The 27740-nt window shown below is 44.4% G+C and overlaps 2 protein-coding genes across 10 annotated transcripts; one reads left to right on the top strand and one right to left on the bottom strand.

The window, feature by feature from the left end:
- The first annotated feature begins 136 nt into the window (after nucleotides 1-136).
- setd2 (SET domain containing 2, histone lysine methyltransferase) lies at nucleotides 137-15204 on the top strand. Of its 7 annotated transcripts, none has more exons than XM_037274130.1 (22): nucleotides 140-614; nucleotides 3107-3128; nucleotides 3325-7058; nucleotides 7131-7262; nucleotides 7342-7470; nucleotides 7555-7678; nucleotides 7745-7822; nucleotides 7908-8005; nucleotides 8337-8469; nucleotides 8573-8707; nucleotides 8783-8911; nucleotides 8990-10042; nucleotides 10153-10201; nucleotides 10286-10583; nucleotides 10667-10982; nucleotides 11118-11441; nucleotides 11772-11897; nucleotides 12232-12368; nucleotides 12454-12562; nucleotides 13534-13608; nucleotides 13684-13785; nucleotides 14116-15204. In XM_037274130.1, exons 1-22 carry the CDS (start codon nucleotides 580-582, stop codon nucleotides 14275-14277), a joined length of 7500 nt encoding a protein of 2499 aa, XP_037130025.1. In that variant the 5' UTR covers nucleotides 140-579; the 3' UTR covers nucleotides 14278-15204. The 7 variants fall into 7 exon arrangements, 4 of the variants coding, with proteins under 4 accessions (XP_037130026.1, XP_037130025.1, XP_037130024.1 ...); XM_037274129.1 differs by adding an exon at nucleotides 1801-1923 and having other exon boundaries at nucleotides 10667-11441; XM_037274128.1 differs by having other exon boundaries at nucleotides 10667-11441.
- A 1323-nt stretch (nucleotides 15205-16527) lies between these two features.
- Nucleotides 16528-27286, bottom strand: nradd (neurotrophin receptor associated death domain). 3 transcript variants are annotated; one of them, XR_005100675.1, is made up of 7 exons: nucleotides 26891-27286; nucleotides 18993-19125; nucleotides 18535-18888; nucleotides 17587-17785; nucleotides 17382-17524; nucleotides 16894-17294; nucleotides 16528-16858 (listed from the first exon to the last, which is right to left on the bottom strand). XR_005100675.1 is itself a non-coding variant. In XM_037274515.1 (6 exons), the coding sequence occupies exons 1-6, from the start codon at nucleotides 26927-26929 to the stop codon at nucleotides 16981-16983; spliced, it is 1182 nt and encodes a 393-aa protein (XP_037130410.1). In that variant the 5' UTR covers nucleotides 26930-27286; the 3' UTR covers nucleotides 16528-16980. The 3 variants fall into 3 exon arrangements, 1 of the variants encoding a protein (XP_037130410.1); XR_005100674.1 differs by having other exon boundaries at nucleotides 16528-16849; XM_037274515.1 differs by having other exon boundaries at nucleotides 16528-17294.
- Between the last annotated feature and the right edge of the window lie 454 nt (nucleotides 27287-27740).

Genomic DNA, 27740 nt, shown 5'->3' with positions numbered 1-27740 from the left:
CAGCAATTTAGTTGATCCTTTTTACAACCTCTGATAACTATCTCTACTGTGAGTTTAAAAGTGGACAAAACACACAATGCACAAATTTGCTTCCTCCTGTTTAGCGCACGTATTTGATATGCCCGACCCACATTGTTGAACCGGGGCCAGTGTTACACGATTTACTGTTCCGTGTTGACTGACGCCAGGCCAAACCAGGCCAGCTGTGTCCGTGCATCATGTGACGTCGCCGCAACAAGACACGCCAAATGCCGCAGAGGAAAATGTAAATAGCAGGCATGTTTCTCGTCTTATTTTGTCTGTTTCAAGTGGATCGGAGCGTCGGATAGGTCGAGGCATAACGTGAGGGCCTGATATCGTTGTGGACGCAATTACTGTGGATAGGCACTACTGGTAAGTAAGTGTACTCACAAGTGTGAGCTAATGCTAGTTGGATAGCACAACATTGAGGCGCAGCGGAGCCCCTGAGCAGCAGAGCGTCAGCCGACCATCACCTCCGTCAACCCCGGACCGATTTGACGCCGGGCACGCATTGGGGATTGATGTTCGGCGAAGGACACCGTCTTGGGAATTTTGAAGATGGAAGAGTCTCTTGACTTGAAACACTTTTTAAAGTGAGTACCACACGAAAGATAGCATTAGTTTCCTTACGTTGTGTAGATTTAAGCGAACCATACACGCAAGTAAGCTAAGACAAACCCTCCCCCCTGCTAGCATGCTTCTGATGCCGGATGGACGCTTTCATGAAATGAGGGTGTACGTCTGTTTATAACACAATCTTGACCCTATTCTGCAAATTATTCGCCACGTAATGATTTAAAATCAAACGATATGAAGAACAAGGGTCGCAAACGGTGATGTTAGCTTCCATGCTGCTGGTTACATGTAACCTAGTTAGCCGCTAATGCTCGCCCAAGATTAGCCTTTCCGGCACAGAAAGACAATCGATTGTGCCATTCTTCGGCTATGTCAAACACACATACACAGATCGCTATTCCCAAACAAAACATGTTCGAACTTAATGGTTATATTTGAACGAAAGTAAGCAAATTTATCATATCGCAGCTAGTGTTAGCTTACCCAAGTTAGCGTCATTGGTTTGGGCATTTTTTGTGTAAGTAATCGTGAGAACGTTATCTATTACGGTAATATGGTTATGATTGCCCGTTAAGTAATCGCACTTAATGTATGGTTAAGTTCATCTCTCTGAGCAAGATCAAGTGGAAATGAATGAATTGTCTTGTACATTCCAGACTAGCTTTGAAAATGAACAGGAACTGGCTTTTAAAAGGCCATGCATGTTGGGCTGCACCTAAGCTTCCCGCACCAGGCCATTGAGCCTCCTTGCTCATTGCAAATGCTTCCTCACAGCCACGGTAGTGATATAATCTATTATTTTCATATGATAATGAGTTATGTCGCATTATTTTTGACATTCGAGTGGCAGCTGCTTCGCTTTGCCAACTACAGCGTTGTCCTTATTTTTCATCTTTCTGATTCAGTCTATGGACAAATCTTGTTTATTTATTTTTGTTGTGATGCAAAGCCACAACCACACTGAATAAAAGCAAGCGTAATAGAGGAGGCCTGCATGAAAGTGTGCAACTGCTTTGCTCTCTGCAGAAATTGATAACCATCTCGAGAGAAGGCTTCAGTGGAAGTCAGACAAACCAACGGTCAACAGCATGTGCTCTGCCTACATGCTAACTCTGTTTGATAAGGCAAAAAGCTCGTTGGACTTATTGTTAGCTCTTCTGGACACACCACAGTTGATTGCAAACCTATCTTTCTTTTTGCCAGGTGTGGCGTCACTTTGGAGGGTTCGTTTCTCTGATTTGGATTATTCTTGGCCAAGCAACGTCCGCAGGCCCACTAATCCTAGACGAGTTTCTCAATGGACTCTCTGCTCAAGTCAGAAATCAGGTATTAGATGGCAGACAACACAGACGTCGCTGTGAGCGAGGTGTTTAGTTTGAAAACCAAAATGTGGACGTCACTAGGGCAGGGCATTGTTGAGAACCTCCTGATTCAATTTGGATTCTTTAGGTTTGGGACTTGATTGGATTATGATTCATCAAGAACTAAAAAATAGACAAATCGGAGCAAATTTTGCTGAAGGTCACCCGAAGGTGTTAGCTTGTATGGTGGCCGTTAATTGTGCAATCTCAAAGCACCTCGTGTGGTTAAATGAAGTCTCAGCAACTCGTCCGGGGGAGTGACTTCCATCATTTGATAACTTCATTTTTATTTTTGGATAGTGGAGAGGACTAGTGAATAGTCCAATGTCTTCTAGGTGTCCAGCTCTGTTGTGATCTGTTCACAATTGTAGTCATTCAGTGCCCCATTTTTTAATGAGTGTATCGTCTTGAATGCTGCATTGGCAATTGGTGGGAAAAAAATCCTGAAGGATCAAATGACCCAGATACCAAGCACACTTATTGAGCTTGGCCCAAGGAAAGCACTCATGCACAATTATCAGCCAAATGAGAACAAAAGCAACGTAAGCTAATGAATCGGAGTCCTTTTTGTATGTTGAACATCTTCATGTTGTCAGTTAGCCACTTGCCACTATCCTAATAGTATGCACATTAAGGATTGAGTAGGCTGCTGCAAACAATTGAGCTTGTGTTGGTTCATATAGCTTCTAAACTGTGGTTGTGTAGATATGTGCATATTCTCACTGCGTGTTGATGGTGGACGCTGGTCTTTTGCATACTGGAATTTCCCCGTGTGGTACAAATAAAGGAATATCATCTCTTTGAAGGCAGTGAAAGCGTTCTTGAAGCGAGGCCGTCGCTCTAGGTGACAGTTGCATGTACGTCTTGTTGTTTCTCAGACGAGTTACACCACTTTTTTGTGCTTAGCTGAGTTAACGGAATTATGCTTCTCTAAAACGTGCAAAAATAATATCAATTGCTGTGCTCGTGGTTGGTTCGCTTCGAGGAATAGTCTTTTAGCTTATGCCAAAATTTGGCCTCCAATGTAGATTGACCAACAATGTCTGTTCAATTTTTACAATAATGCAATGCCTCTGCTCCTGTGTACAGTGTACTAATGAAATCTTCTTCTCTGTTTTATGTCTCCGTGCTCTTGCCATGTATCTCAGAGACGAAGGAAGCGGAGCCTCGGTAAGTACATTTGAATTTCACCCTGGAACCTATCTCATAAAAGTTCTTAAAATATGTCCGCAATCCACCCAAAATGGGTCCAGGACCCACCATTTGAGAATCACTTTAAGAAATTCTTATCACTGCAACTTTTTATTGTTTGAAATGGTCAATGGATTCAAACAGTTATAGCTTGCGTCTCTCTGTTGGTTTTTAGGTAAAGGTGGAGGGCCTTTCTAAGGCAGCTCTCATCAAAAGCCTATCTCCTAGAGTTATGCTGTCCAACCATCTCTTGCCGAAAGGGACCAAGATGAAGGTCAACCTGGAGGATCAGAGTCGTCAGAAAGTGTCCTTCAGCTTCGCGCAAACCAAGAAGCCACTGCACAGCATTTTCGTGATCCCTTCCAGCCCTGAGAAGTCTGACACTGAAGCTACCGCTGCCTCATCACAGCCCAACGTCGACAAAGGAAGGGCTTTTGACGGTAAAAATGAACAAAAACAGGCTCAAGCAGTTCCCGTTCCAACGGAGCAAACTTCTTCCCAAGTCCCAAACTTTGCTGCTAAACTGAAAATAGACTTGGCAAAGATGCATTTCAAGAAGCAAATACTCAGTGTGTCCGTGACTAGAGAAAAACTAACGTCTTTTTTTCCGGAGGAGACGCCCACCTCTAATTTGCTGGTTTTGCAGAAACCAAATAACAGCGAGACCAATTTGCCATCTTTGCCACATCCGAATCCTGTAAGTGTCTGCTCTTCTGAGGATTCCAACCATCACTCCTCTGACAGCCGGACCGTATCAAGTCTCGACAAACCTGCTGCGTCCTCAGGAAAAGACGAAGAGAATTCCAGTAATGAGCAGGATAAAAATGTATACAAAAGGAAAACCAGGTCGCAAACTGACAGGCGAACTGAGCCTGAAGATCCAGTCCCGATGTCTTCCAGACGCAAATCAGTCGACACCAAAAGTAAAACAAATTCAGAAAGCGGTAGCAAAACAGTAACAAAAAGATCTCCGTCTCGGTCCCGAGGGGCAGAAAAGGAAAAAAGTTCATCGAAACGATCTGAGAATCACGAAAGATCATCTAGCTATACAAAATCGGACCGGGATTCTCGATACACATCGTCGCGTTCGCTGCGATCAAACAAAGATCGCAGGAGATCCAGATCAAGGTCGAGATCAAGATCCAAATCTCGAGGCACTCGAACCAGTTCAGCCCACCCGAGATCAGAAAGATTGAGGGGTGATAGAGGCTCCCGCTCGGAAAGGTCTTATTACCACGACTCCGATCGCAGATCATACCGGAGTTCCCCACGAAGGGACCGACGGCGATCTCGTTCTCGCAACGACAGAACCCGGGACAGTTCTGACTCCGAAGATGACCACCGCAAGACGAGGACAAGGACAAGCGACTCCAGTCGATCATCTACCTATTCAAAGTCCTCGTCCTACTCTAAATCGGACAAAGCATCGAAATCTACAGATTTGCCGCATTCGTCGGAGTCAGCGAAAAGAAGTCAAACATCTTCAGTGTCAGAAAGGACTACGTCAAAGCGACAGGCAAACTCTGACCCCCAGCGCAAATGCTCCCCTGGTGTAGAAACCAGAAATTATAAAACTAACACCCATCATGCACAAGACACCAACAGAAAATCCAATTCTTCCGCTCAACATGTGGATAGCGAAAAACAAGAACGTGAAAATCGCCTGAAAGGCGGCTTTAGCGACAACGAGGCTGATCAAAGGAAAAAATCACAGGCCACCTCGTGCAAAGAAGACGAAATGAGTCTGTTGGACTCTAAACCCAGCGCTTGCTCCAGATCGTCAGAGGAAACCAGCGCGCATAACAGACAATCGGAAGACCAATATCAGAGCCCCAATGACGAATCCAAATTCGAAACGACCACAAAACCAACTTTGCTCGGTGACCGGGAAAAAAATGGTTTTCAAAAGAGAACTCAAGATGACCACCAGGTTAGCGAGTTGAGTGAGACGCAACGTAACAGATTGGATGGACCAAAAACAAGTCTCGAGGTGGAGAAAGAAATTGCGCTAGCTAAAAGCTCAATGGCGCATGTCAATGTCTCTCTTGAAACGGTAAACAATGTGAAGGATTGTCTCTCTGCTTTGAATGCGCCAACTGAAAGTATATTCAATAGTTGGGATGTTATCGAGTGCAGTATAGATGTGAAACATGTCGACTCTACTCACGGTTCAACGCCTCTACCTAATAAAATGGACATAGCTGCCGCATCCGATACTCAGACCTGTCGACCGACGGAAGATGCGTGTCATGTTGCCGTGGCCTCTGAGCTAGCTCAAACGAACGTACAACTGCAATCAGAGCAATTGTGTACAAGTGAGAACAATGCTAAACAGAGCAGTTCTACGAAAAAGTCCCGGTGGGATATCGTTGGGCAGAATGGGCCAGGGAGTGAAGAGCAGACAATGTGTGTGAAGAAATTTGGATTCTCCCAAAATCAAATGGAAATGATACAAGCCCCGCATGAATCTGAAAGATCTTCCATACCTTGGCAGGAGATGGAAAAGCCAAAGCAGGCAGATAGTTACGATCGAGGCGAGTCGTTACGAGGTGTTGTCACCGACCGTGCTCCGAGAACAAACTTCGAACATTCTCTGTGCGACAATGATGCGACGCAGGCTACAAAAATGGAGAGCTGGAATGGGAATGTTCAAGAGAAATCTGAAGAGAATACCCCCAAGAACGAATCGAAAAATACATTCGCCACTCACGAAGCCGGCGGAGGACAGAGCGAGGCCAGTGATAGTGACAATTCCGACTCCGACTCTGATTGCGATGAGGCAATAAGACGACTGCATTCTGTAGTCGTCGTGCCAAAGAATTCGACCGTAACGAGCGAAGCACATGACACTGGATCGTCCTCCTGCAGTCTGTTCATCTCCGAATCCCATCTTAGTCATGAAGTGACAAATGCGAATAGTCACGGAGTCCAATATCAAGTCCGCTCTCAACAAAGACGCGAGGGTAGTTCGTACCACACCGGTGCTCTTTGTCAATCCCAAAGTAATATGATTGACAGCACAAGTCACTTAGAAGGATCCAACGCGAGTGCTGTCTCGCAGCAGTATGTGACTTGTCCTCCCAATGTCCACCAAGGTATGAGTAATTTCAGCCTTGTCGGTTCCGGACATTACGACCAATTGCGAGGCCAGCAGTACGTTACCAACACTGGTGAACTGATGCTCGCGCATTACCAACATTCTGCCGCCAGTGTCAACGACGGGCGTGGATTCAACCCAAGCTGGAGTTTTTCCCAGCCGGAACAGCCCAGTAGTACATATCAACAACCAGACAGCAGTCATGGACCATTGTTACCGCAATCTAAACTTTCAGAAAGCTTTCCTAGTCCACAGCAACACGGACACCACAATATCTCCTGGAACCACCAAACCTCAGACAGGCAGATAAGCGAAACACCCTACCTCCATGTTTATCAGGATCTCGCAGGTGAAATCCACCCGGACTCACTCACCAGTGACCATGACGATTACTGCCGGGCGAAACCATCCGATCAAATCAAAGCGACTGTTGACCTGAGTGGACCTCTAGGGGCGTCTTCGGGTTTTGTACAAGCTCACGAAATAAGCAGCAACAGCAAGGGCCCGGTCGTGCCTGACCCTCCAAGGGAGGACAGCTTAAGGACTCTCAGGAGCAGGGGCCCTCCCAAGAAAAGACGACCGGAGATCGAGTCCGATTCGGACAATGAAGCAGAGGCTGGACCGACCGCCAAGAAGGAACGTCAAGGGGATACTGAAGAGTCGAAAGAAACTCAAGTCAAAGATGAGGTGGTCCGTCCATCACTCACTCTGCAGCACTTTCAAGACGCCAGCCGGTGGAAAGAATTTGCCAAGGCAAAGAAGATGCCTCCTTATTTTGACCTCATTGAAGAAAATCTGTACCTAACCGAACGGTAAGATGTCACAAATCCAAACCGTCAGGTTTTTTTTGTTTCGGTTTCAAACGTTTTTTTGAATGTTTGTAGAAAGAAGAGCAAATCTCATCGCGACATCAAGAGGATGCAGTGCGAGTGCCCCATACTGCCCAAACAGGACCGCTTAAGGGGAATGTTGGCGTGCGGCGATGACTGTTTAAATCGTCTCCTGATGATCGAATGGTAAGTTCAACTCTGGCGTTGTTTTGAGAAAGCTCGACAGAGAACTCTAAAGATTCTAAGACGATTTGTTTGACCGTAGCTCGTCGAGGTGCCTGAATGGACACTATTGCTCAAATCGACGCTTTCAAATGAAGCAGCACGCTGACTTTGAAGTCATCCTCACCGAAGAGAAGGGTTGGGGTCTTCGTGCAGCTAAGGACCTGCCATCGTGAGGATCTAATTCATATCGAGGTGTCATCTGGATCGTGGAAGGTCCCGGGTGATCTTGACATACGTTTTGATTCTCTCGCAGGAATACCTTTGTGCTTGAATACTGCGGGGAAGTGTTGGACCATAAAGAGTTCAAAAATCGAGTCAAAGAATACGCACGCAACAAGAACATTCACTACTATTTTATGGCGCTAAAAAATAACGAGGTAAGATTAAGTTTATTACATAGTTTCGTGTTAATGAGAAATTCTTGACCGTCATTGTCTTTCCAGATCATCGACGCAACGCTGAAAGGCAATTGCTCTCGCTTTATGAATCATAGCTGCGAGCCCAACTGTGAGACCCAAAAGGTTCATCCACCACCCGAACTAGTTTACTCATACTGTTCTGTTAACATGCTTCTTTGCTAATGATTGATTTTTCATCTCATTTCAGTGGACAGTCAACGGTCAGCTTCGAGTCGGGTTCTTCACCACCAAGGCGGTCAGTGCAGGAACGGAGCTGACGTTTGACTACCAGTTTCAACGATACGGGTATTGCTTCTTTTTATTTATGTGTCAAATCATACAGTACAGCAATACCTCTACTTATGAACTTAATTTGTCGGGTTTGTAAGTAGAAAGGTTTGTAAGCCAAAGGAACGTTTTCCATAGGAATCAATGTAAAAGCAAATAATGCGTGCCGGACTGTGTAAAACATACAGAAAACTAAAACAACTGTTCTATTATTCATTTATTATTTAGTTATTTATTTATCTATCTATTTGGATGCAAAAAAAAATCAAGAGTTCGTATCTCGAAAAGTTCATAAGTGTAGGCGTTCGTAAGTATTTCTCTGTCTAACTTTCATTTTCTTCTATTTTAGGAAAGAAGCCCAGAAGTGCTTTTGTGGAGCTCTCAGCTGCAGAGGTTTCCTGGGAGGGGAGAACAGAGTCAGCGTCCGTGCGGCTGGAGGGAAGATGAAGAAAGACCGTCCTCGGAAGAATGCTCTCACCACAGTCAGTTCAGATTTTGTGGACATTGTTTTTTTTTTTTTTTACATCATTTGGACAAATGGAAAATAATTTTCACTTACTATCAATCATTCCTGTTGTCGTTTAGGTTGACGAGGAGCTGGAGGCGTTACTAGAGAACGGCGAAGGGCTCTATGATGGGAAACAAGTGGTGTCTCTGTGCAGGCTTATGGTCCGCGTGGAAAACATGGAGCAGAAACTCACCTGTCTCAAGCTCATATACGTAAATCAACATTAAAACAATGTGAATGTCCAAAATGCAAATTGCTTTACATCGTCGGGTGTTTTTGCCGTGCAGGATACGCAGAATCCGTCATGCTTGAAACAGTTCTTGGATCATCACGGCTTGTCTTTGCTTTGGATTTTTATGGTGGAGATTTCAGAAGCAAAGGGCAACAGTGCCAATAACATCAAACTGCAATCAGAGGTGAGAAATCATTGCGGTCTTCTCGTGAATTCATTGGTGAATTTGAATTTTTCAAATGCAAAATCCATTTGTCTCCAGATTATGAAGACCTTGGCTGTCTTACCCATCTCCACTAAGAACATGCTGGAAGAGAGTAAAGTTCTAACCTTCATTCAGCGATGGGCCCAAACAAAAACACTCCCTCAGCCCACGGAGATCGACGGTTACTCCAGTGAGAACACTTCCCGTGCTCAGACCCCCCTCAACACCCCCGATGGTTCTTCCGCCAAATTGGGACCAGAATCTGACAGAGACCCTTCCAAACCTGCTGTGGACCGCCGCCTTAAAATCATCAGTGAAAACAGTCTGGACAGTGCGCTCTCAGATGCCAGCAAAGCGTCTGATGGCAAGGATGAGGAAGAGGAGGAAGATGATGATGAAGAGGAAGAATCTGCTCAAAGTACGCTAGCTGATGACAAACAACATAAAGTAGACGCTGTCATCGAAGCTGCTGTTGTCGTGAAAGAAACTCCAGAAGAGGAGGCGAAAGACGTCAAAGTGCAGGAACAGGAAGAGACAGAAATAGCTTCGGAAAGTCTGGAACAAATTCCCGTTGAAGAGGTCAAAGACCAAATTGAGTTGGAGGAGAACCCCTCCGAGGTCAAAGTGGACGTGAACGAACCCAAGAAGGAACTTGAGGTTTCTGACAAACCTAGTGGAGAAGATCTCACCATCCAGGAACCAACACAAATGACCGAAGTGGAAGGTGACCAGCCTACAGTTGAGATTCAGGACCCAAAGATCGAGTCAGTTCAAATGGATATTTCTCAGGCTCCAACTGAGCAACTCGTAGAAGAGACGGTGGTGGTCAAGACAGAACCACCGGAGGCTGAAAATCCTCCTCCTGGCCCAGAGGCCCAACTGGATGAACCCGTACCTGTCGCTCCGCCAAGCTCTGACACCCCCGAGGTCAGTTTGCCCGCTGAAGACGCACCAGTACCGACAGATCCATCAGCCATAGAAACGCCTTCTCAGGATGAAGAGGAAGGCGTTTCTGATGTGGAGAGCGAGCGGAGTCAAGAACCCCAAGTCAGTGCTTTGGACATTAGCAGCATGGCGGCCAGGCTGTTGGAAAGCTGGAAGGATCTCAAGGTGAGCGAGCTCAGAGTCACACAAATGAGTTCCAAGGTTCAAGTTCGAATTTCCAACCACTGCACCTGTGTCGGTATGGCCAGACATCAACGTAGCTTCTTGTCTTTCAGGAGGTGTACAGAATACCAAAGAAGAGTCAGGTAGAAAAGGAAGCCAATGGTAAGTGAATTTTACAGCTCTTCCATCATTTTGACAATTGGTTTATGCGGTGTGATTAATATCAAGCGGGTTGTCCCGAAACAGATCGCAGTCGAGACCGTGACACGACTTTGACCCCGCGCAACACCTCCGGTAGTCGAGAGCGTGAAAGGGAGCGTGAAAAGGATCGCGACAGGGACAGAGACCATGACCGGGATTGGGAAAGGGACAGGGAGCGAGACAGGGATTGGGAGAGAGAAAGGGATCGGGACCGGGACAGAGACCGAGATCGTGACAGGGAGCGTGATCGAGACAAAACACCGCGCAGCACTGAGAGACGGCGGCGACGGTCCACATCTCCGCCTTCCTCTTATGAGCGGAGCAGCCGGCGCACCGAGGACCGGTAAGAATTACCGCCATCGGGAGCGTTTGACCTACTTTCCTCGGATGTCGAGCAGTGTTGTTTTGTCGTGTGGATCGTTTCAGGTTTGACCCGTCCAAGACACCGAGAGGAGTTGGCAGCAAAGAGCGCAACAAGTTGTCCACGGAGGAACGCAGGAAGCTGTTTGAGCAGGAGGTCGCTCAGCGGGAAGCCCAGAAGCAGCAACAGCAACTTCAGCAGCAGCAGCAGCAGCAGCAGCAGCAGCAGCAACAACAGCAGCAACAGCAGCAGCAGCAGCAGCTCCAACCTATGACCTATGACCCCGCCTTGGCCTATGCCTCCACTTCTGGCTTCATCACCTACCCACCTGGTTACCCTCTCCATACATTTGTGGACCCCACCAACCCCAACGCAGGCAAAGTACTACTACCCACCCCTACAGCTGACCCCAACATGACCTATGAGCAGACTCCTCCCCAAAGACTTGTCTCAGAGCTTGGGCTTCCCTCACCTTCATCCACTTCACAAGCCACTCCTGTTTCCACTATCTCTCAGCACATCACCACGGACAACCACACGCCTGCAGACACCCAGCAGTTTGCCCAGCCCGCTGACGCCGCCCAGGACTCGAGAGTGTCTGTCCTCTCCGTGCCCGCCCAGACGACACCCCAGGTCCAGAGCCAGCAGGGCTACGCCACTCTGTGGGACCCCGCCACCCAGCAGGCAGTGACGGTGCAGACGCAGCCGGCGCAGCAGTACGCCTCGGCTCCGGCGCAGGGCGCCGCCACGCAAACGGCCATCTACTACCAAGGCCAGCCGTGCCAAACCATCTACAGCATCCCCACCGCGTACCCTCAGACCAACACACCAGTCATACAGGTGGGCCCGTCGTCACAGTACAAAGGTTCTCAACCGGGTTAGACCCCAGGTGTCCACTCTTGGAATAGTCCATCATTTTTGACAATTCGACACTATCATACATGATCAGTTTGGAGTTGTAATAACACTATTCGCCACTAGGTGGTAGATATTGCTTGTTAGTGATTCCACTGTCTCTGATCCATCTATTCATTAAAGCCTATTTAAATTGAAAAGCATTATTTATTTGAATAATATAATTTAAACCGGGATCGATTTGGGAATAATTATGTTTAAAGCTTCTCAGAAATTGGCTATTTTTAAGTCCGTTTTTATTTGATGCTCTTGCAGGCGTATTCTGACCCCTCGGCCAGCTACTTGCATGGCCAGACTGTGTATCCTGGCCATCAGCAGGGCGTGGTGGTGCAGCAGGGTGGCACAGTCACCACCATCGTTACCTCTCAAACGGTCCAGCAGGTAATAAGGCCACCATAATTCACAACTCATGTTCTCTTCTATATTTTTCTATCTAGGGCGTCGACACAACAAATGAGCAGTTGGGTCACATTGCCCAAAATAATTCAAGCAAAAAAAAAAAAAACAGTGCTTTGTAGTAAGCTACTTTGGTCACAAGGGGGAAGTGTACATCTAAATTCCTATTAAGACTAGTATGAAGTCATGGAAGACTTCAAACCACAATGCTCATGTATAATATTTCTTGTATGATGATTATTGTGATGATTCGCCTTTTCCACGGCAGGCTAAGCAGTAATTACAGGAAGTAAATTAGACCGCTGTTTCTTTCCTCTAGGAAATGATCGTACCCAACAATGTGATAGATCTGCCTCCTCCCTCTCCCCCGAAACCCAAAACCATCATCCTACCCCCTAACTGGAAAGTGGCACGGGACCCCGAAGGAAAAATCTACTATTACCACATTACCACGAGGTGACTTGTAATGTCTTTTCACAGTGTATCCATATTTGAAAGTGTTATTATTCATTTTCCTGTATTTATTTATTTTTTCTTTTAGGCAAACTCAGTGGGATCCTCCAACCTGGGATGGAAGCAGCGAAACCAATCTGGACCATGACTCCGAGATGGATCTGGGCACACCCACTTATGATGAAAATCCTTCCAAGGTGAGTTTTTCGATGAATGTCTGTGCAAAAAAAAAAAATACATCTTCCTTTTTTCGGGACGCTATTTCATTCGCTTCCCAGAAAGTTTCGAGGTTGGATGCGAAACATGATTATAGCGTTTGTTGTTTGGGGCCATTGAAGATGGTGCACTGGTGATTACTTTCAGCTGTGTTTTATGGACGGGAACAAACGTCATCGCGCCATCGTCCCCAGCCGCTTTAATGAGCTCCTCCTCTTCGCATATTTGTCTCTCAAAGACAAAGACGGTCGCTAAACCTTGTCCCGTCACTTTGCTGCATGTCCCCCGGGGGCTCAGGGTCATAAAGTGAGGATGAGATTTGCTTTTCTTGTCTTCCACCGCCTCATTTGTTTCCTCTTCTTCACTTCTATCACCGCCGAGGATCATGAGAAGCATCTGGACGAGCCAGAAGTCGTCGTTGTTGTTTTTTGGTGGCGCTCTCTTAAATGTTTTTGTCTCTGGTTACTCTTGGGGGTGAAAATAAACTGAGATGCAAGGTCACATAGATTTCATGTCACAGCATTTGAAGATGTGACACATGTTGGTCCTATTATAAACAACTTTGCTACTGTCCTTGTTTTTTTTTTGTTTGTTTTTTTATCATCACACTTGGCGCCTCAGCTGTCGTTATTGTCTGAGTGGTGGTCACGGTGATTTTGAAGTTCTGAGGGGGGGGGGGGGGTCTCATGCTTCGTCAGGTGCTGTTTGATGCCCCGGCTAACTTCCATGGCCGCTTTTGGAGCTGCCGGCTGCCATGTTTATTTGAGATTTTAATTATAGATGGCCACTACAGCACTACTACTTTTTAACCTCTTCTGCGGTCGTAACATCACTCGGTGCAGCTGAGAAAAGGCCTGAAGGAAGTTCAAATTACACCTTTAAAGACTGTCGCATGGAGCAATATAGAAACCTGAACAAATGAAGAATAGTATTAAATGTTTTTTTTAAACAGTTCTCAACCAAAACAGCTGAAGCAGACACTTCCAGCGAATTGGCGAAAAAAAGTAAAGAGACATTCCGTAAAGAGGTAGGCATCCGCTCCTATTTGCTTGCTTTTGCCGTTGTGTCACTTTTTAAACACGTGTGCGTTTTTGTTACTCAGATGTCCCAGTTTATCGTGCAATGTTTGAATCCTTATCGGAAGCCGGATTGCAAACACGGCCGCATCAGCAACACGGAAGACTTCAAACACCTGGCAAGAAAGGTAAGATTGAACAGGTTTAGTTATTATTTGGGGGAAAAAAATCAATTGTTAAAACATGAGTACCTGTAAATGATAAAAAAAAAAAAAAGATCTCACTTGTGGCGGAAACTGAACACAGGCACATTAAAAAAAAAAAAGGATGACCTCACTCATTCAGGACACAGTTAACTGTTGTAAACGATAACGCACGTAAATTGCCATTAAACGATTCAATCTCAATCAAAGTCCAAAGGATAAAAACAAGTGGTGATCACGCGGGCCATTTGGTTTCTTTTTTCCCATCGCCTGAGCCGCTCCCGCCTACTACCGCGTTCTCCTTTTGCCCGACAGCTAACCCACGGCGTCATGAACAAAGAACTCAAGGCGTGCACCAACCCCGAGGACCTAGACTGCAACGAAAACGTCAAGCACAAGACCAAGGAGTACATTAAAAAGTACATGCAGAGGTTCGGTGCCGTCTATAAACCCAAGGAGGACACGGACGTCTACTGAGCGCACGCGTTTGCCTAACCCACCCCCAACCCACCTACGCTTTATTTATGATCCTCCATTGAAGACAAGACAGGGGTTCCCCATCCAATCCCCAAGAACCGATTTTGCCTTTTATTTCATTTTTGTGTGTTTTTTATACGGCTGTGAATCAAGAACAAGCCAACGTTTTTGTTCCTTTGACACTTTCCACTGTTGAAAATGGATCAATGAACAGTCTGCTTCATTTTCTGGTGCTGCTTTTTATCCGCGGAGGTCCAAGCTTCCACTCGTCAAAACGCCTGCGGGACTTTTGAGAGCCGCTAGGGTCCACTCCGGGCGGGGTCCGCGATGTGTGCTGGTCATCCATATCTCGTTCATTGTGTCTTTTTAGTCGTCGGTTACGACGTCGGGAGCACGGTTTGATTGCTAAGTTTGATGTGCCACGCCCCCCCTCCTCATCCACTTCCTCTTCTACCTGGACTCACACAGAAGAGTGTAGCATTGCAGTTTTAACTGATCCACTTGAGTTTTTAACGAAGGAACTCGGCCTTTTTATTCACCCCCCCCCCCTCCATCCCTTTATTGTCTCACAAACCATCGCAGCCTCTTGCATTAATTGTTAATATATTAAATAGTAGTTTTGGGAATGTTTAAATTAACAGCAAACTTTGTAAAATGACCATCATTTCATGGTTGTCAAGTGTAAATATGTTATATTATTACCAAATGTGTATGCAGGAGCCACAAGTGACCAGCTCGATCCTTACTTACATCATGACTTCTTATCCTTGCTGGCTCTTGTCAACGTAGGGCGACAAATCTTTTTTTTTTTTTTTTTAATTGTACAAAGTAATTTTCACCCTATTCAACTGTAAGTATTGTGCAAGGACATTGTCATACCGAGTGTACAAACATTTTAAAAGAAAATAAAACAGTTTCTTTTGTACACCTTATGTTGAGATTTATAATATATTATAAATTATTATATGCTATGAATTATTAACCTATTTTATGAATAAATTAATGAATAGACTTAGACTAAATAATATGAGTAAAAAAGGGTTCGTTTTTTGGAAGCGAAAAGGAAAAAAGATCATTAACAGATTGTAGCTGTGTGAAACTTTTCTCCACTCTTTTTATTACAGCTTTATTAAAAACCCACTCTTCCCCCCTCAGGGTTCTCTTTGGATAGGAAATGTTCTGATGCACTTAAGCCCCTTGCTATGAGGCAGCACAGTCCATAAAGGTCTGGATTTAACCCAACCCCTCCTCACTATGTAATCCATCAAGTCAGAGTGACTGACCAGGATTGCAGGCTGAAGGCCAACTCAACAATCACTTTCTCATATCCAAGAAGGTTAGCAAAGCAAATGAAGGAGAAGCTGCTGGCTGAAGGACAAGAACAAAACACTGAAATATTCAGCAAGTGCCAAAAAGAGACTAACTCTAAAGCCTGCAATTGAAACAAAGTCACTCAGCCTTACTGGGCCTGTTGATTCACCTGCAAGTATTAGATTGGACACCTGCTTATTATTACAAGAGCTCTAGCAACAATAGAAAAAGAAATATATTTGGTAACTTGAGGTCAAAGGTCATGTCCAAACAAGGTCATCAACAGTCTTTGCCGGTACCGGGAACCAGTCCTTAAGTCGCAAGACTGACTTCAAGTAGTGGGAAAATGAAGCTTCAAAGTTGCTTCATGAAGCAGTTTTTGTATTTTATTTTATTTTTTTACTCCTCTAGATGGCGCACTCTGCTCAACATTGGTCTTAAAGTACACTGACTTGCCATTTTTAAAATCTCTTTATTGAAACCAACTGTGTGTGCTATCTAGAAGGGTAAAAAAATGCAACTGGTTCAGGAAGCAAATGTGAAGCTTCATTTTCTCAAGTTCGGAATTATCGAGGGGGAAAAAGTTAAATTATTTTTCAAACTAGTTCAACATGATTTCTACAAAAACCAAAAAAATATTGCTGAATTAATATTTCTCAAGACTGAATTGCAGCATTTTAAATCGAATTTGTATTGCTTATACTTCACTTACATTTACAGTTTAAAAAAAAAACAAGCGTTAAATATTATTACAAATTATTTATTCATTAAATGACACCAAACAAAAAGGCACAGTAAGATGAACTATATACACAAAACAATACCGTACATGAATTTGAAAAATGACCGACTGACGTCGCGTACGCAGACAAGAGTAGTGTGGGAGGATTCAAACTCGAAATGGTAATAAAATAAATACAGAAAGTGAAAAGGGAAAAAGAAGAAATCCCAACAATGAACAAAAAACAATAAAACATGGTCACTCACAGATAAGAACATTTTAAGTGTTTTATGTCAACAGTGATCCTCTTTATGCATGCAAACTAGTTTTCAGACTTTGTGAGAAATTCTAATCATTGACTACAAATCTTTTAAAGGCCACGTATGACTTAAAATGGCCTCCTGTGTAAACTTGGAATAAAAAATAAAAAAAACAGTCCCTAGAATATTACAAATGAATCAATTGTCCACATTATCTGTCCTGATTGTAGATATGTTGTGTGGCCTGTGGATGTTATTATAAGTGATAACAAAAAAAAAAAAAAAAAAGAGTTCATAGACCACTGGACTGATTGAGTATTAGGATTTGGCTGATGAAGGCACTTGTGGAGATAAAATGGTATTTTTGTGGAAATAATACTTTTTTCCTGTCCAGGAAAGTCGGGTACCGGGTCACACTACCGAGACGCCTTGCGCGGGGCAGTTTAGAGCCGAGACCACGTCGGGCCTCTCGATGCGAGCCAACGCCGAGCACAGCACTCCCAGAGTGGAGCCTTCTTTCTGGGCCCAGTTGGAGAGTAGTGTGTGCGCGGGGGCCTCGCCGTGCCCAAACAGGTCCAGCTGTTCCGTTTCGTACCCCAGCGCCTGGCCCAGATGCTGCCAGCCACGGCCGGTTCCTTCCTGCAGGAGGCGCTCTACCTCTTCCTGTCTCTGGGGCGGCAGGTTGACGTACAGGCGGGTGTCCTGCTTGCTGTCCCTCTTTGTACCTGCGGCTGGAAGGAGGCGGGGCAAAATAACGCATGAAGCCTTTTCTCTAATGGCTCTTGCCTTTAGCGCCAGACAGCAAGTCACACCTTTGGAGGGCTGATTGTCTTGAAGGCTCTGCGAGTCAAGAAAAACTCCGCTGTCACTTTGAAGCTTCTCTCCCTCTGGAGACGCTCCCAGCTCGGCCGCACGTGCCTTGGACAGGGCCTTCTTCTGCTTACACGATCTCCAGCTGCAATGAGCATTGAAAATCTGTCGTAGAAGCAAAGCAGCCCGTCTCCGATGAGAACTTACCACTTGTAAGCCACGTAAACGAGCAGACCCAGGACCACCGCGGCTAGCACGGACACGTAGGCCAGGATGTTGTTGTTGCCGTTCTCATCCTCCAGGGTGTACTTGGGCGTCACCGGGGCAAAACCTTCTCCGCCCGATGTGACATTCTCCACTCCTGACAAGCTCGTAGTTTCTCGGGAGATAATGTGCAGCTTTTTATCTGGCAAGAGAAGTGGAGTTTTGGGACTTGTGTTAAGAGAGGCCTGAAAACAATCTGAATTTTAATTCTCTTTGCACTGTTTCTGTTATGTGCATCTTGACCACCAGGGGGCAGATGTACATAATACACTTTCAATCAAGATGAATCAAGATGTTAATAGTGAGTCTGTCACTTGAACCAACCAGATTCTGGCAAGTCAATATCAGTTGATGTCAAGCTCCCCTGAGGGTTAAAAACCTTCCATTGCCGCTTTTTCCCAGCTTCTGTCTCCCTCCTGTGGTTTGGCTATTTTAGGCTCAAAGGCCGCCAGCTACTGTGGTGACCCCCGGCAGGTCAAAGAGTCACGACATATGTATGTATGACCTTACTCCTAGCGTAGTCATTTGGAAGCCCACCATCTCGTCTCTTTTTTTTATTTTTGGAGCAGTTAACCTCCAAGCGCTTAACTGTTGCTCTTTTCTTCACTGCTGTTGCTTCTTGCTTTGGACATTGTGCAGTTCTGGTGAGGTGTGGATTCAGATGTTGACCACATGTGTGTGTTTTTCCTCTGAAGCCCTCCCACTACTTTCCGATTCTTTTTATCTCTCCAAGGCCATTTCCGTGACACTCGTTTCAAGTGATGGAAACTGTCGTTTTGGCCGTTCCTTCACACGGCGTCAGCGCTTTGGAACGTACATGTGAAAACTGTTTTCCAAAACATCGTTACCATTTCCGATTGAAAACACGCTCATCGTTTCCTCACGACTTACCCATGCAGAGTGTGTCCGAGTTAGGTATGCAGGCTCGGATCTCCACCTCGCTGTCTGTGCACTGGGTGCATCGGTGGCAGGGTTTGGTATGAGTGTGCTCTTCAGAGAAGGTTCCCGGGCCGCACGGTCGGCACTGAGTGTCCCCCTTGGGGCCGCACTGCTCCTCCGCCCCCTCGCCACGCTTGCATTTGGAACAAGGCGCACATAACCCGTAGGCTCGGAAGTAGAAGAAGCCAACGTCGCATTCGCATTGCGTGTCTTCGTCGGGGGAACACGGAGCCGACGTCGGGAGGCCGTACGGGCACCGCGAGCACGGGACGCAACGGCTGAGGTCTTCAGAGGAGGAGAAGGTTCCTGTGAGGAAAATGACACTCATGACGTTAGTGCCTCTTACACAAAAGCAATAATTAGACAGGTCTTGTGTATTAGTGGGGTAACTCTAGAAGATAATTGCTTACCCTGTGGGCATGGTATGCATTTGGTATCTTCTTTTCCACACTCTACTGCTACTCCAAAGCCCACGGGACACACACTGCAACACTCCCCGGATTCAGTCAACTGTCCGCTGGTGCAAGCGTCACCAAAGACAACCTGGAAAAAAAAAAATTCATTGCAAGAAAATTCATGTAAGAGAGGTCATATATTCATAGGACATTGTGATTTACAAGGAATGTTTTAGAAATGATCCTTTGAAAAAATGATTCATTCTTTGACTCGTCGATACTGAGTACTGATATTTAAATCTAAAATTTAATCCTCCACAATAACAAAAGAATTGTGAAGATCTTTTTTTTCTGGTGATGTTTGCTGCAGTATAGTGCCACCTACTGCCTAGGAGGATCGCCCCCCCCCCCCCACACACACACACAAAAAGTATCGGTGACTGGTATCGGCAGCCTCCACAAGTTGAATTTGAATGAAGTCCCATTTTTGTTTGCTCATCAGTTTGAATTTTTTTTTAAAATGCTCTTTTTTTATTTTGCTCCACATGTGGGGAAATGACACACTCATGACCAATACAAAAAAATCAGGGCAGTGGGTGACTAAAATAGGGTCTTTTTTTTTTTTTTTCCTCCTCTGCTTAATCTTTCCATCTGCCATGATTTTGGCCCTTAAAGTGCTCGGAGGCCTTATCTACAAGTGGGTAATGGTGAGCCCAGCGTGAGTTATGACATGAGGGATAGATCAGACATTCCAAACAGATTGTGCACTGGGGTTTGGCGCCTGACAGCAGAGGCTGGCTTTAATCAGATGGCTTTGGAGCGCTGAGAAGAATAAGAGGGGGGAGCCACAAAAAGAAGGAAGGAAGAAGAGCTTTGACACCTCCGGCTCAGAGCCGACCAATGACAATGGCCGGACTTTGTGTGATTTCTCCAGAGAAAGACGTGGGAGGTGGTATCTTCCAGCCTGAGGCGAGGGTGTCGCTTGCACGCGGATGCCCAGCATGTGAGTGTCTGGCTGGGGGAGAACGAGACCTTTGAAGTCCAGCCCCGAGAGCCCTGCAGGTGTGTGGATGAAGCTCACTATTTCACTCCTCCTCCCCGTCTGCAGGCATCTTAAACATGCACACATTTAAAGGCAGATTGGCCTGCCTTGCCCCGGAGGGAGTCTGACGACAGCAAACAGATGTCTAACAACTAAAGGGTGAAAAGTAACAAGGCGCTGATGGTTCTCTTTGTGGAGTTTGAAGAAACGCCAAACAACGTGCGTGAACCTGCAAACGACCCAAAGGCAGTGATCCCCCCCAAAAAAAGCTCCCAGCTGATATGACTGGAGAAAGCGTTTCGAATCGGTGGGGCTTGCCTGGATCCAAAAACAACAGCCGGGCTGAGTGCAGGCCTTTCAGAGGAGCCTGATGATATCTGAAAACCCAGATCAGACGTATTAGGACGTCGGGGCCACGGCATCCGGCACAATCCAGTAAGATGTTTGGATTTGCCGCACCGGGACCGCGTTTGGTGCACAGAAAACAGACCCAACTCCTGTTAAATCTCGACTTTGATAAATATTTGGAAATGACGGCTCTGTTCGGAGAGCTGACACGTTTCATGTCGCCTGAGTGAGTTTGGGTCCGCCTGGAGGCCAGAATCGGGCCAGAGCTGATGAGCACACAATGAAAGATGGCGTCCATCCACGGTCGAAGCAGTCATCTGTGCAGCAGACTGGTGACTAAGCCATTATCCACTTTATGAATGGAATGGCGGCTAATGTTTACCAGCGGGATTTTCCAACCATGGGACGAGCAGAACACTTGTTAATGTGCAGATGAGACATGATGGGCAATTTCAAGTTGGGTAGAGTTAAAATGCAAGACAGATGTTTGGTGTTTTGTTATTAGGACAAGTACTTAAAGCAGTCGCAACAACTTATTTTTAGTCTAATAAAATAATATATGCCTGGAAGTATTGTATTGTCTGTCTACATGTGTTGCTGCATCGCTTGTATTCGTGTTGCTCGAAGTTTTGTAACACTGCCACATGGATGCTATTTTGTTAGCACATCTATGGTGTTTCCCATTATGTGTTAGTATTAAGCTAGTGGACTTTAATGTTTAGTTTGACAAAAAATGTTACAGTAAACAGCTTGAAGTCTTTTGTTTGAGGAATCTGCTACTTGCTTGCAAAAATGTATGTTTACATCATGAATTGTCATCAGTCAAGCAACTTTAACTACACTTTCCTCGTGTCAAATTCAGAGGTTGCTATGTATATTTTTTGTTTTGTATTAGTGATGTGCATTCCAGTTCTGAATCTTTAGAATCAGTTCACTCAAAAGATTGGTTCAAACGAATCGTTCAACGAATCGCCCCCCCCCACCCCCCATACACACACACTGATCCTTTTTTTTTTTTTAACTAAGCAATACACCAGACAAAAAACAATTTTTTTGGGCATGAAACACGGTAATGTCGACAACGGCAACGCACACATTTTTCTCTATATTACAACATCCCGTGGGAACAACATATACATCAAACAATGCAACTACACCCCCCCCCCCAATATTTTTTTTATATATAATAATAATAATTGGCTCGGGTAATTCACACATTTCTTTCTATAATACAACACCTACACTAGTGTTGGCTCGTGAGTGAACGATGGGTTCAAAAGAACGACTCTTTTCAGTGAACGAGAGGGACCGAATCACTTCCGAAAGTGATTCGTTCTTTTTTCAGTTCATATGACTTCAACCAGTAGGTGTCAGTAATGTCCATTGAAGCTGGTGCCACCTCGCCGTAAAAGAAAACGAAGAAGAAAATGACGTCACTTCCCCTTCAAGTGAGGGAACGAAGCCTGACTTTCCCGTCCGCGAACGAGTCAATGGGTCAACTGCCTTCCTTCCCGTGCATCAACGGATCAGTCAGTGAACGTGTAGCGCTCCCTCCTGGCGTGAACTATGAAAGCCAGAATGTCGATTTACGATTTGCCCAGGAAAGAAAGAACCACTCACTGAAACATTATGATTCTCTTTGGGTAATCTTGATTTTATAACGTGTATGCATATATACGCCTAAATATTGTTATCAAATATATCTACTGCAATTTCACATTAGATTGCTGGTTTGAAATGTACTTTTATTATTATTTCAATAAACATTAAAACTTGTTCAAACTTGTCTGGTGTTTTAATCCTTGTTTTTATTTTTTTGGGCATGAAAACAAAAATCAGACATTTGGTTAACTGCTTTATATGACAATATGTATAAGTGTTTTACGTTGTGTAATATGTGTTGGTGTCCCCCCAAATAAAGAGCAAGTAGTCAACTACACATTCTTGACACGTACAAAAAATGCATATAGTCCGTGTGACGTCACAGATCAAACAGCCAATCAGAAAGTGGGGGTGAGGGCGGGTGTGGCACTTTTCACTTTCAGTTAAGCTTTGGCCATGATTTTTCCCTAATGAACTGGCCTGTTATTAGGTACACCTAAAAATGGCGGTGTACCTAATGGAGTGTCCAAGTGACGTCACAGATCAAACAGCCAATCAGAAAGTGGGGGTGAGGGCGGGTGTGGCACTTTTCACTTTCAGTTAAGCTTTGGCCATGATTTTTCCCTAATGAACTGGCCTGTTATTAGGTACACCTAAAAATGGCAGTGTACCTAATGGAGTGTCCAAGTGACGTCACAGATCAAACAGCCAATCAGAAAGTGGGGGTGAGGGCGGGTGTGGCACTTTTCACTTTCAGTTAAGCTTCGGCCATGGTTTTTCCCTAATCAACTGGCCTGTTATTAGGTACACCTAAAAATGGCGGTGTACCTAATGGAGTGTCCAAGTGATGTCACAGAACAACCAGCCAATCAGAAAGTTACCCTCGTTAAACACACCTGCGTGAAAAGTTTTTGGTCATTTTCACGTTCTGAGGAGCTAAAAGTTTTCACGCAGGTGCACTTAACGAGGGGATCTTGGAAAATATGTTGGAATGCGGCCCCGAGGACTAGAGCTTGACACCTGTGACCTTTGACCATGATATTTCCCTAATAAAGTGGCCTGTTATTAGGTACACTTGAAAATGGCAGTGTACCTAATGGAGTGTCCGTGTGATTCCCTCGTTAAGTGCACCTGCGTGAAAACTTTTAGCTCCTCAGAATGTGAAAATGACCAAAAACTTTTCACGCAGGTGTGTTTAACGAGGGTAACTTTCTGATTGGCTGGTTGTTCTGTGACATCACTTGGACACTCCATTAGGTACACCGCTATTTTTAGGTGTACCTAATAACAGGCCAGTTCATTAGGGAAAAATCATGGCCGAAGCTTAACTGAAAGTGAAAAGTGCCACACCCGCCCTCACCCCCACTTTCTGATTGGCTGTTTGATCTGTGACGTCACTTGGACACTCCATTAGGTACACCGCCATTTTTAGGTGTACCTAATAACAGGCCAGTTCATTAGGGAAAAATCATGGCCAAAGCTTAACTGAAAGTGAAAAGTGCCACACCCGCCCTCACCCCCACTTTCTGATTGGCTGTTTGATCTGTGACGTCACACGGATACTCCATTAGGTACACCGCCATTTTCAAGTGTACCTAATAACAGGCCAGTTCATTAGGGAAAAATCATGGCCAAAGCTTAAGTGAAAGTGAAAAGTGCCACACCTGCCCTCACCCCCACTTTCGGATTGGCTGTTTGATCTGTGACGTCACACGGACTATATATGCATTTTTTGTAAGTGTCAAGAATGTGTATTTGACTACTTGCTCTTTATTTTGGAGGACACCAACACATATTACACAACGTAAAACACTTATACATATTGTCATATAAAGCAGTTAACCAAATGTCAGATTTTTGTTTTCATGCCCAAAAAAATAAAAACAAGGAATAAAACACCAGACAAGTTTTAACAGGTTTTAATGTTTATTGAAATAATAATAAAAGTACATTTCAAACCAGCAATCTAATGTGAAATTGCAGTAGATATATTGGATAGCAATATCTAGGCGTATATATGCATACACGTTATTTAAAAACTACTATAAGTGTTCTAAAGATGACCCAAAGAGAAGCATTATCTCCCCGTTGTTGCATAACGGCGCATCCCTTGGAGAAAACGCGCATGAAAGAAGTGGTGTTTCAGTGAGTGGTTCTTTCTTTACTTGGCAAATCGTAAATCTACATTCTGGCTTCCATAGTTCATGCCAGGAGGGAGACGCAACACGTTCACTGACTGATCCGTTGATGCACGGGAAGGAAGGCAGTTGACCCATTGACTCGTTCGCGGACGGGAAACTCAGGATTCGTTCCCTCACTTGAACGGCAAGTGACGTCATTTTCTTCTTCGTTTTGTTTTACGGCGAGGTGGCACCAGCTTCAATGGGCATTACTGACACCTACTGATTGAAGTCATATGAACCGAAAAAAGAACGAAGACGTGATTCGTTCACTCTCGTTCACTGAAAAGATTCGTTCTTTTGAACCCATCGTTCACTCACGAGCCAACACTATTTTGTATCATTTTTCCATTTGTATCGTAGAATTATATGCCCGAAGAGATAAAAAGTCTCGTAAGTCCTCCAACATCATATGATGTATATTCTGGAAAGCTAACCACCAATTTGTTCATATTTATGATGAATCAATTCCAGAGGTTAACTGTCACCATCATAAATCCATTTTCAACGGATTGTGTTGCACTTTAAGTGTAACATTCAAGAGAGTTTTTTTTTTTTTTTCCATCGCTCCAAGTTGACAATCCACTTCTTAAAAAAGATCCAAATCAAGCTCTGAACTGCTATTAAACGTCCCGCTGTGACTTTGTGTGCACATTTCAAGGGGGCTTAAAGTGGCTGGGCACGCATTCAAGCACACTGACGCTTATCTGCTTGCCTTTAGGGCGAGAAAGTCCCAGTTGAAAAAGTAGCCAATGGGGGTCGCAGTTGCTTTTTTTTTTCCTATTAGGATATAAAAAAGTTGCAATTTGAAGGGAGTCCCCACTGGGAATAGACGGACCACCGAGGAGCGGGGGGCTTACAATGTGGGGGCTTCTCTACTTGCACGGCTGCCCGAGTCACTCAGTCAACACACACACACATGCTCACATGCAGACTTCAGCCAGGCTTACTGAAACATTTTCTGTGTGCTTTGAAGTGAGTCAAAGCTCTCCTTTTATGCACACGTGACGGCCGGCCTCTGCGGTTAATTTAATCTGCGTGAAAATAAATACACAAAAGGATGCACTCACTCGGGCCTTCACGTGAGCACATTGACCCGTGAGCTACGCTATCATGACAACAAGACAGGCATCTTTCAACACATAATGCTTGCCTAGGATTGGGAATGGAATTGGGGGGGTGCTGATTACTGTCATGGAGCACAAATTAAAAAATGCTTGGTTGTGCAATACTGACAGTAAATCAAACTCATCATCTGGCATGAAAGGGTGCTTGCAATTTACAATCCACCCCCTTCCACCACGTGGGGGAATTCTGCTTAATGTAAATGCTGTGGTAACAAAGCAACTACCAGAACCCCCAACACATTTTATACGGGCCACAATGTGGGAGAAAATAAGGATAATTACTCTACTCCGGATATCCAGAGCCCAGCGATGCCGAGATGCTGAAAGTGAGGCCACATTTTTCACAGTGAGATGCCCGAAGAAACAATAGGAAAGCCGAGTAGTTTACAACCACCTTGTTTGTAATTGAAAGCGGGTTAGAAGTTTGTTGAAATAACCACAACAGTTCTGCAGTGTAAAAGGAGAGATTTGAAAATTACTTCTTGGATTGGGGTGAGCAAAGTATGGTCTGAGGGATAAAGAGGGATAGCATGACCCATTCTGTAATATGGCCCAATGAGCATTCTAGTTATTAAGAGTAATCTTTATGTTAATTTAGCAAAAACATATTTCTATTAACAATTTTCTATCATTACACATTTTCATTGTTTATAATGAAATGTAAAGAGCTTATCAGACAAATAATTTACAGCGGCGTGTAAATTGAAATCCTCTTTAAGGGATGATAAAAAGCATCTAAAATTTGAAATTAAAAAGACAAGTATTTTTGTTTTGTTTTGCTTTTGTATATAGTATTTCTAATCTTTTTCTTAAATAATGTATGCTATTTTTCCACGTTGTTCGGGTGTTTTGCGACATTTTCGCCAGGGGGAGCGCGTTCAAAAAGACACATTCGTCCGTCTGGAACGCGCTGATTCTGCTTTACTAAGTGAAAGAAAGAAATTCCTGTAAAAAAAAAAAAAAAATCAAAGTAATCTTAAAACAATTGTTTACTTAATCGTTTGTAAACTATATGATATCACTTTGATCTGATAAATTAGGGAGCATGTCCAGACAAGACTAAAAGCCCCGGGCGCTTTTAGCTACTATAAGCCTCCGTTATACACTATAATTGATTTCATAACAACAATAAGAACATGTGATCGCATGTGACAGCTTCATTTATCCTTGTAAATCGTCATTCTTATGACTTTAATGAGTATAACGAATAAAACTACTTTATTTTAAAGGCTGCCAATTATGATGTCTGGGGTTGGAAAATAAAGTGTCATGTGGCGTTCTTCTTTTTCACAGATGAACTACATTATCCCTAGGGGGAAAAAAAAAAAAAGTTTTCCGGCATGAAAACTCCCCAGCAGGCTTTTAGTGGTGTGCGTGTGTGTGCTTGCAGGAAGTGTGCCACAAAGGACTGAAAAACTTCAAGTGCCATGCAGTTAACGGTAACGATTTTTCTCACGTCATGAAAAAAAAAAATACATTTTTGGAGATCAACTATGAGACTATTACTAACTACCAAAAATGTAGACAAACATGTTTAATAAGCCCTTTAAAGTTAAGGGTGGGGGAAAAAGCAACACAAGTATTATTGTCAAATTGTAATGAGTATTTTCTTACTTTGAGGAGAATCACCCCGCAGATGAGAAACGGTGCCATCCTTTTGGACTTTTTGTATGATGAACGATGGGGAAAAAAGCCCCAAACAGCAGAGTCTCATCCAAAAAAATGTGTTTAAAAGGACGTCAAGTTTTCAAAAACAACTATTTTAGTAGGGAAGATCAATAATTCGCTCATAGTCCAACAACACTCGTCCTGTCTTTTCAGACAGACAGTGACGCGTTCAAAGTCCATCGGTCATTTCTGGATCGTCAGTTTTCGGGGGACTGGCACAAAGTTTCTTTTGTCTCAGCTTGCAGGATGCGGCGGTTGTGTGTGTGTGCGTGTGTGTGCATGTGTATGAGCGCTCTCTTGCTGCTGTTCCACAGCACAGGCGAGAAAAGCTGCTGCGAGCTCTGCTTAAACATTTTTCTCCTCCCATGCCCTCAGACATCACACGCCGCCGCTGATTGGCTGCATCCCTGAAGGGGGCGTGGTCTGTGCTACAGCTCTCCTGCTTGTCTTTCATATTTTTTTTTGCAGCACCAAATATGATGAATACGTCATTCATCCTGTGAAGAAAACTAATCAATGCATCGTGAAAGTTTACAATAAATGCAGCTTTTTATTAAAAAATAAATAAAAATCCATTTATAGAAACTAGGGTTTCAAACTAGGGTTAGGGTTTCAAACTAGGGTTTCAAACTAGGGTTAGGGTTTCAAACTAGGGTTTCAAACTAGGGTTAGGGTTTCAAACTAGGGTTAGGGTTTCAAACTAGGGTTTCAAACTAGGGTTAGGGTTTCAAACTAGGGTTAGGGTTTCAAACTAGGGTTTCAAACTAGGGTTAGGGTTTCAAACTAGGGTTAGGGT

This window comes from Syngnathus acus, chromosome 16 (genome assembly GCF_901709675.1).
Source record: "Syngnathus acus chromosome 16, fSynAcu1.2, whole genome shotgun sequence".
In the NCBI taxonomy this organism is placed as follows: domain Eukaryota; kingdom Metazoa; phylum Chordata; class Actinopteri; order Syngnathiformes; family Syngnathidae; genus Syngnathus; species Syngnathus acus.
Note: the sequence above shows the minus strand (reverse complement) of the source record. Positions and strands in the feature narration are given on the sequence as shown.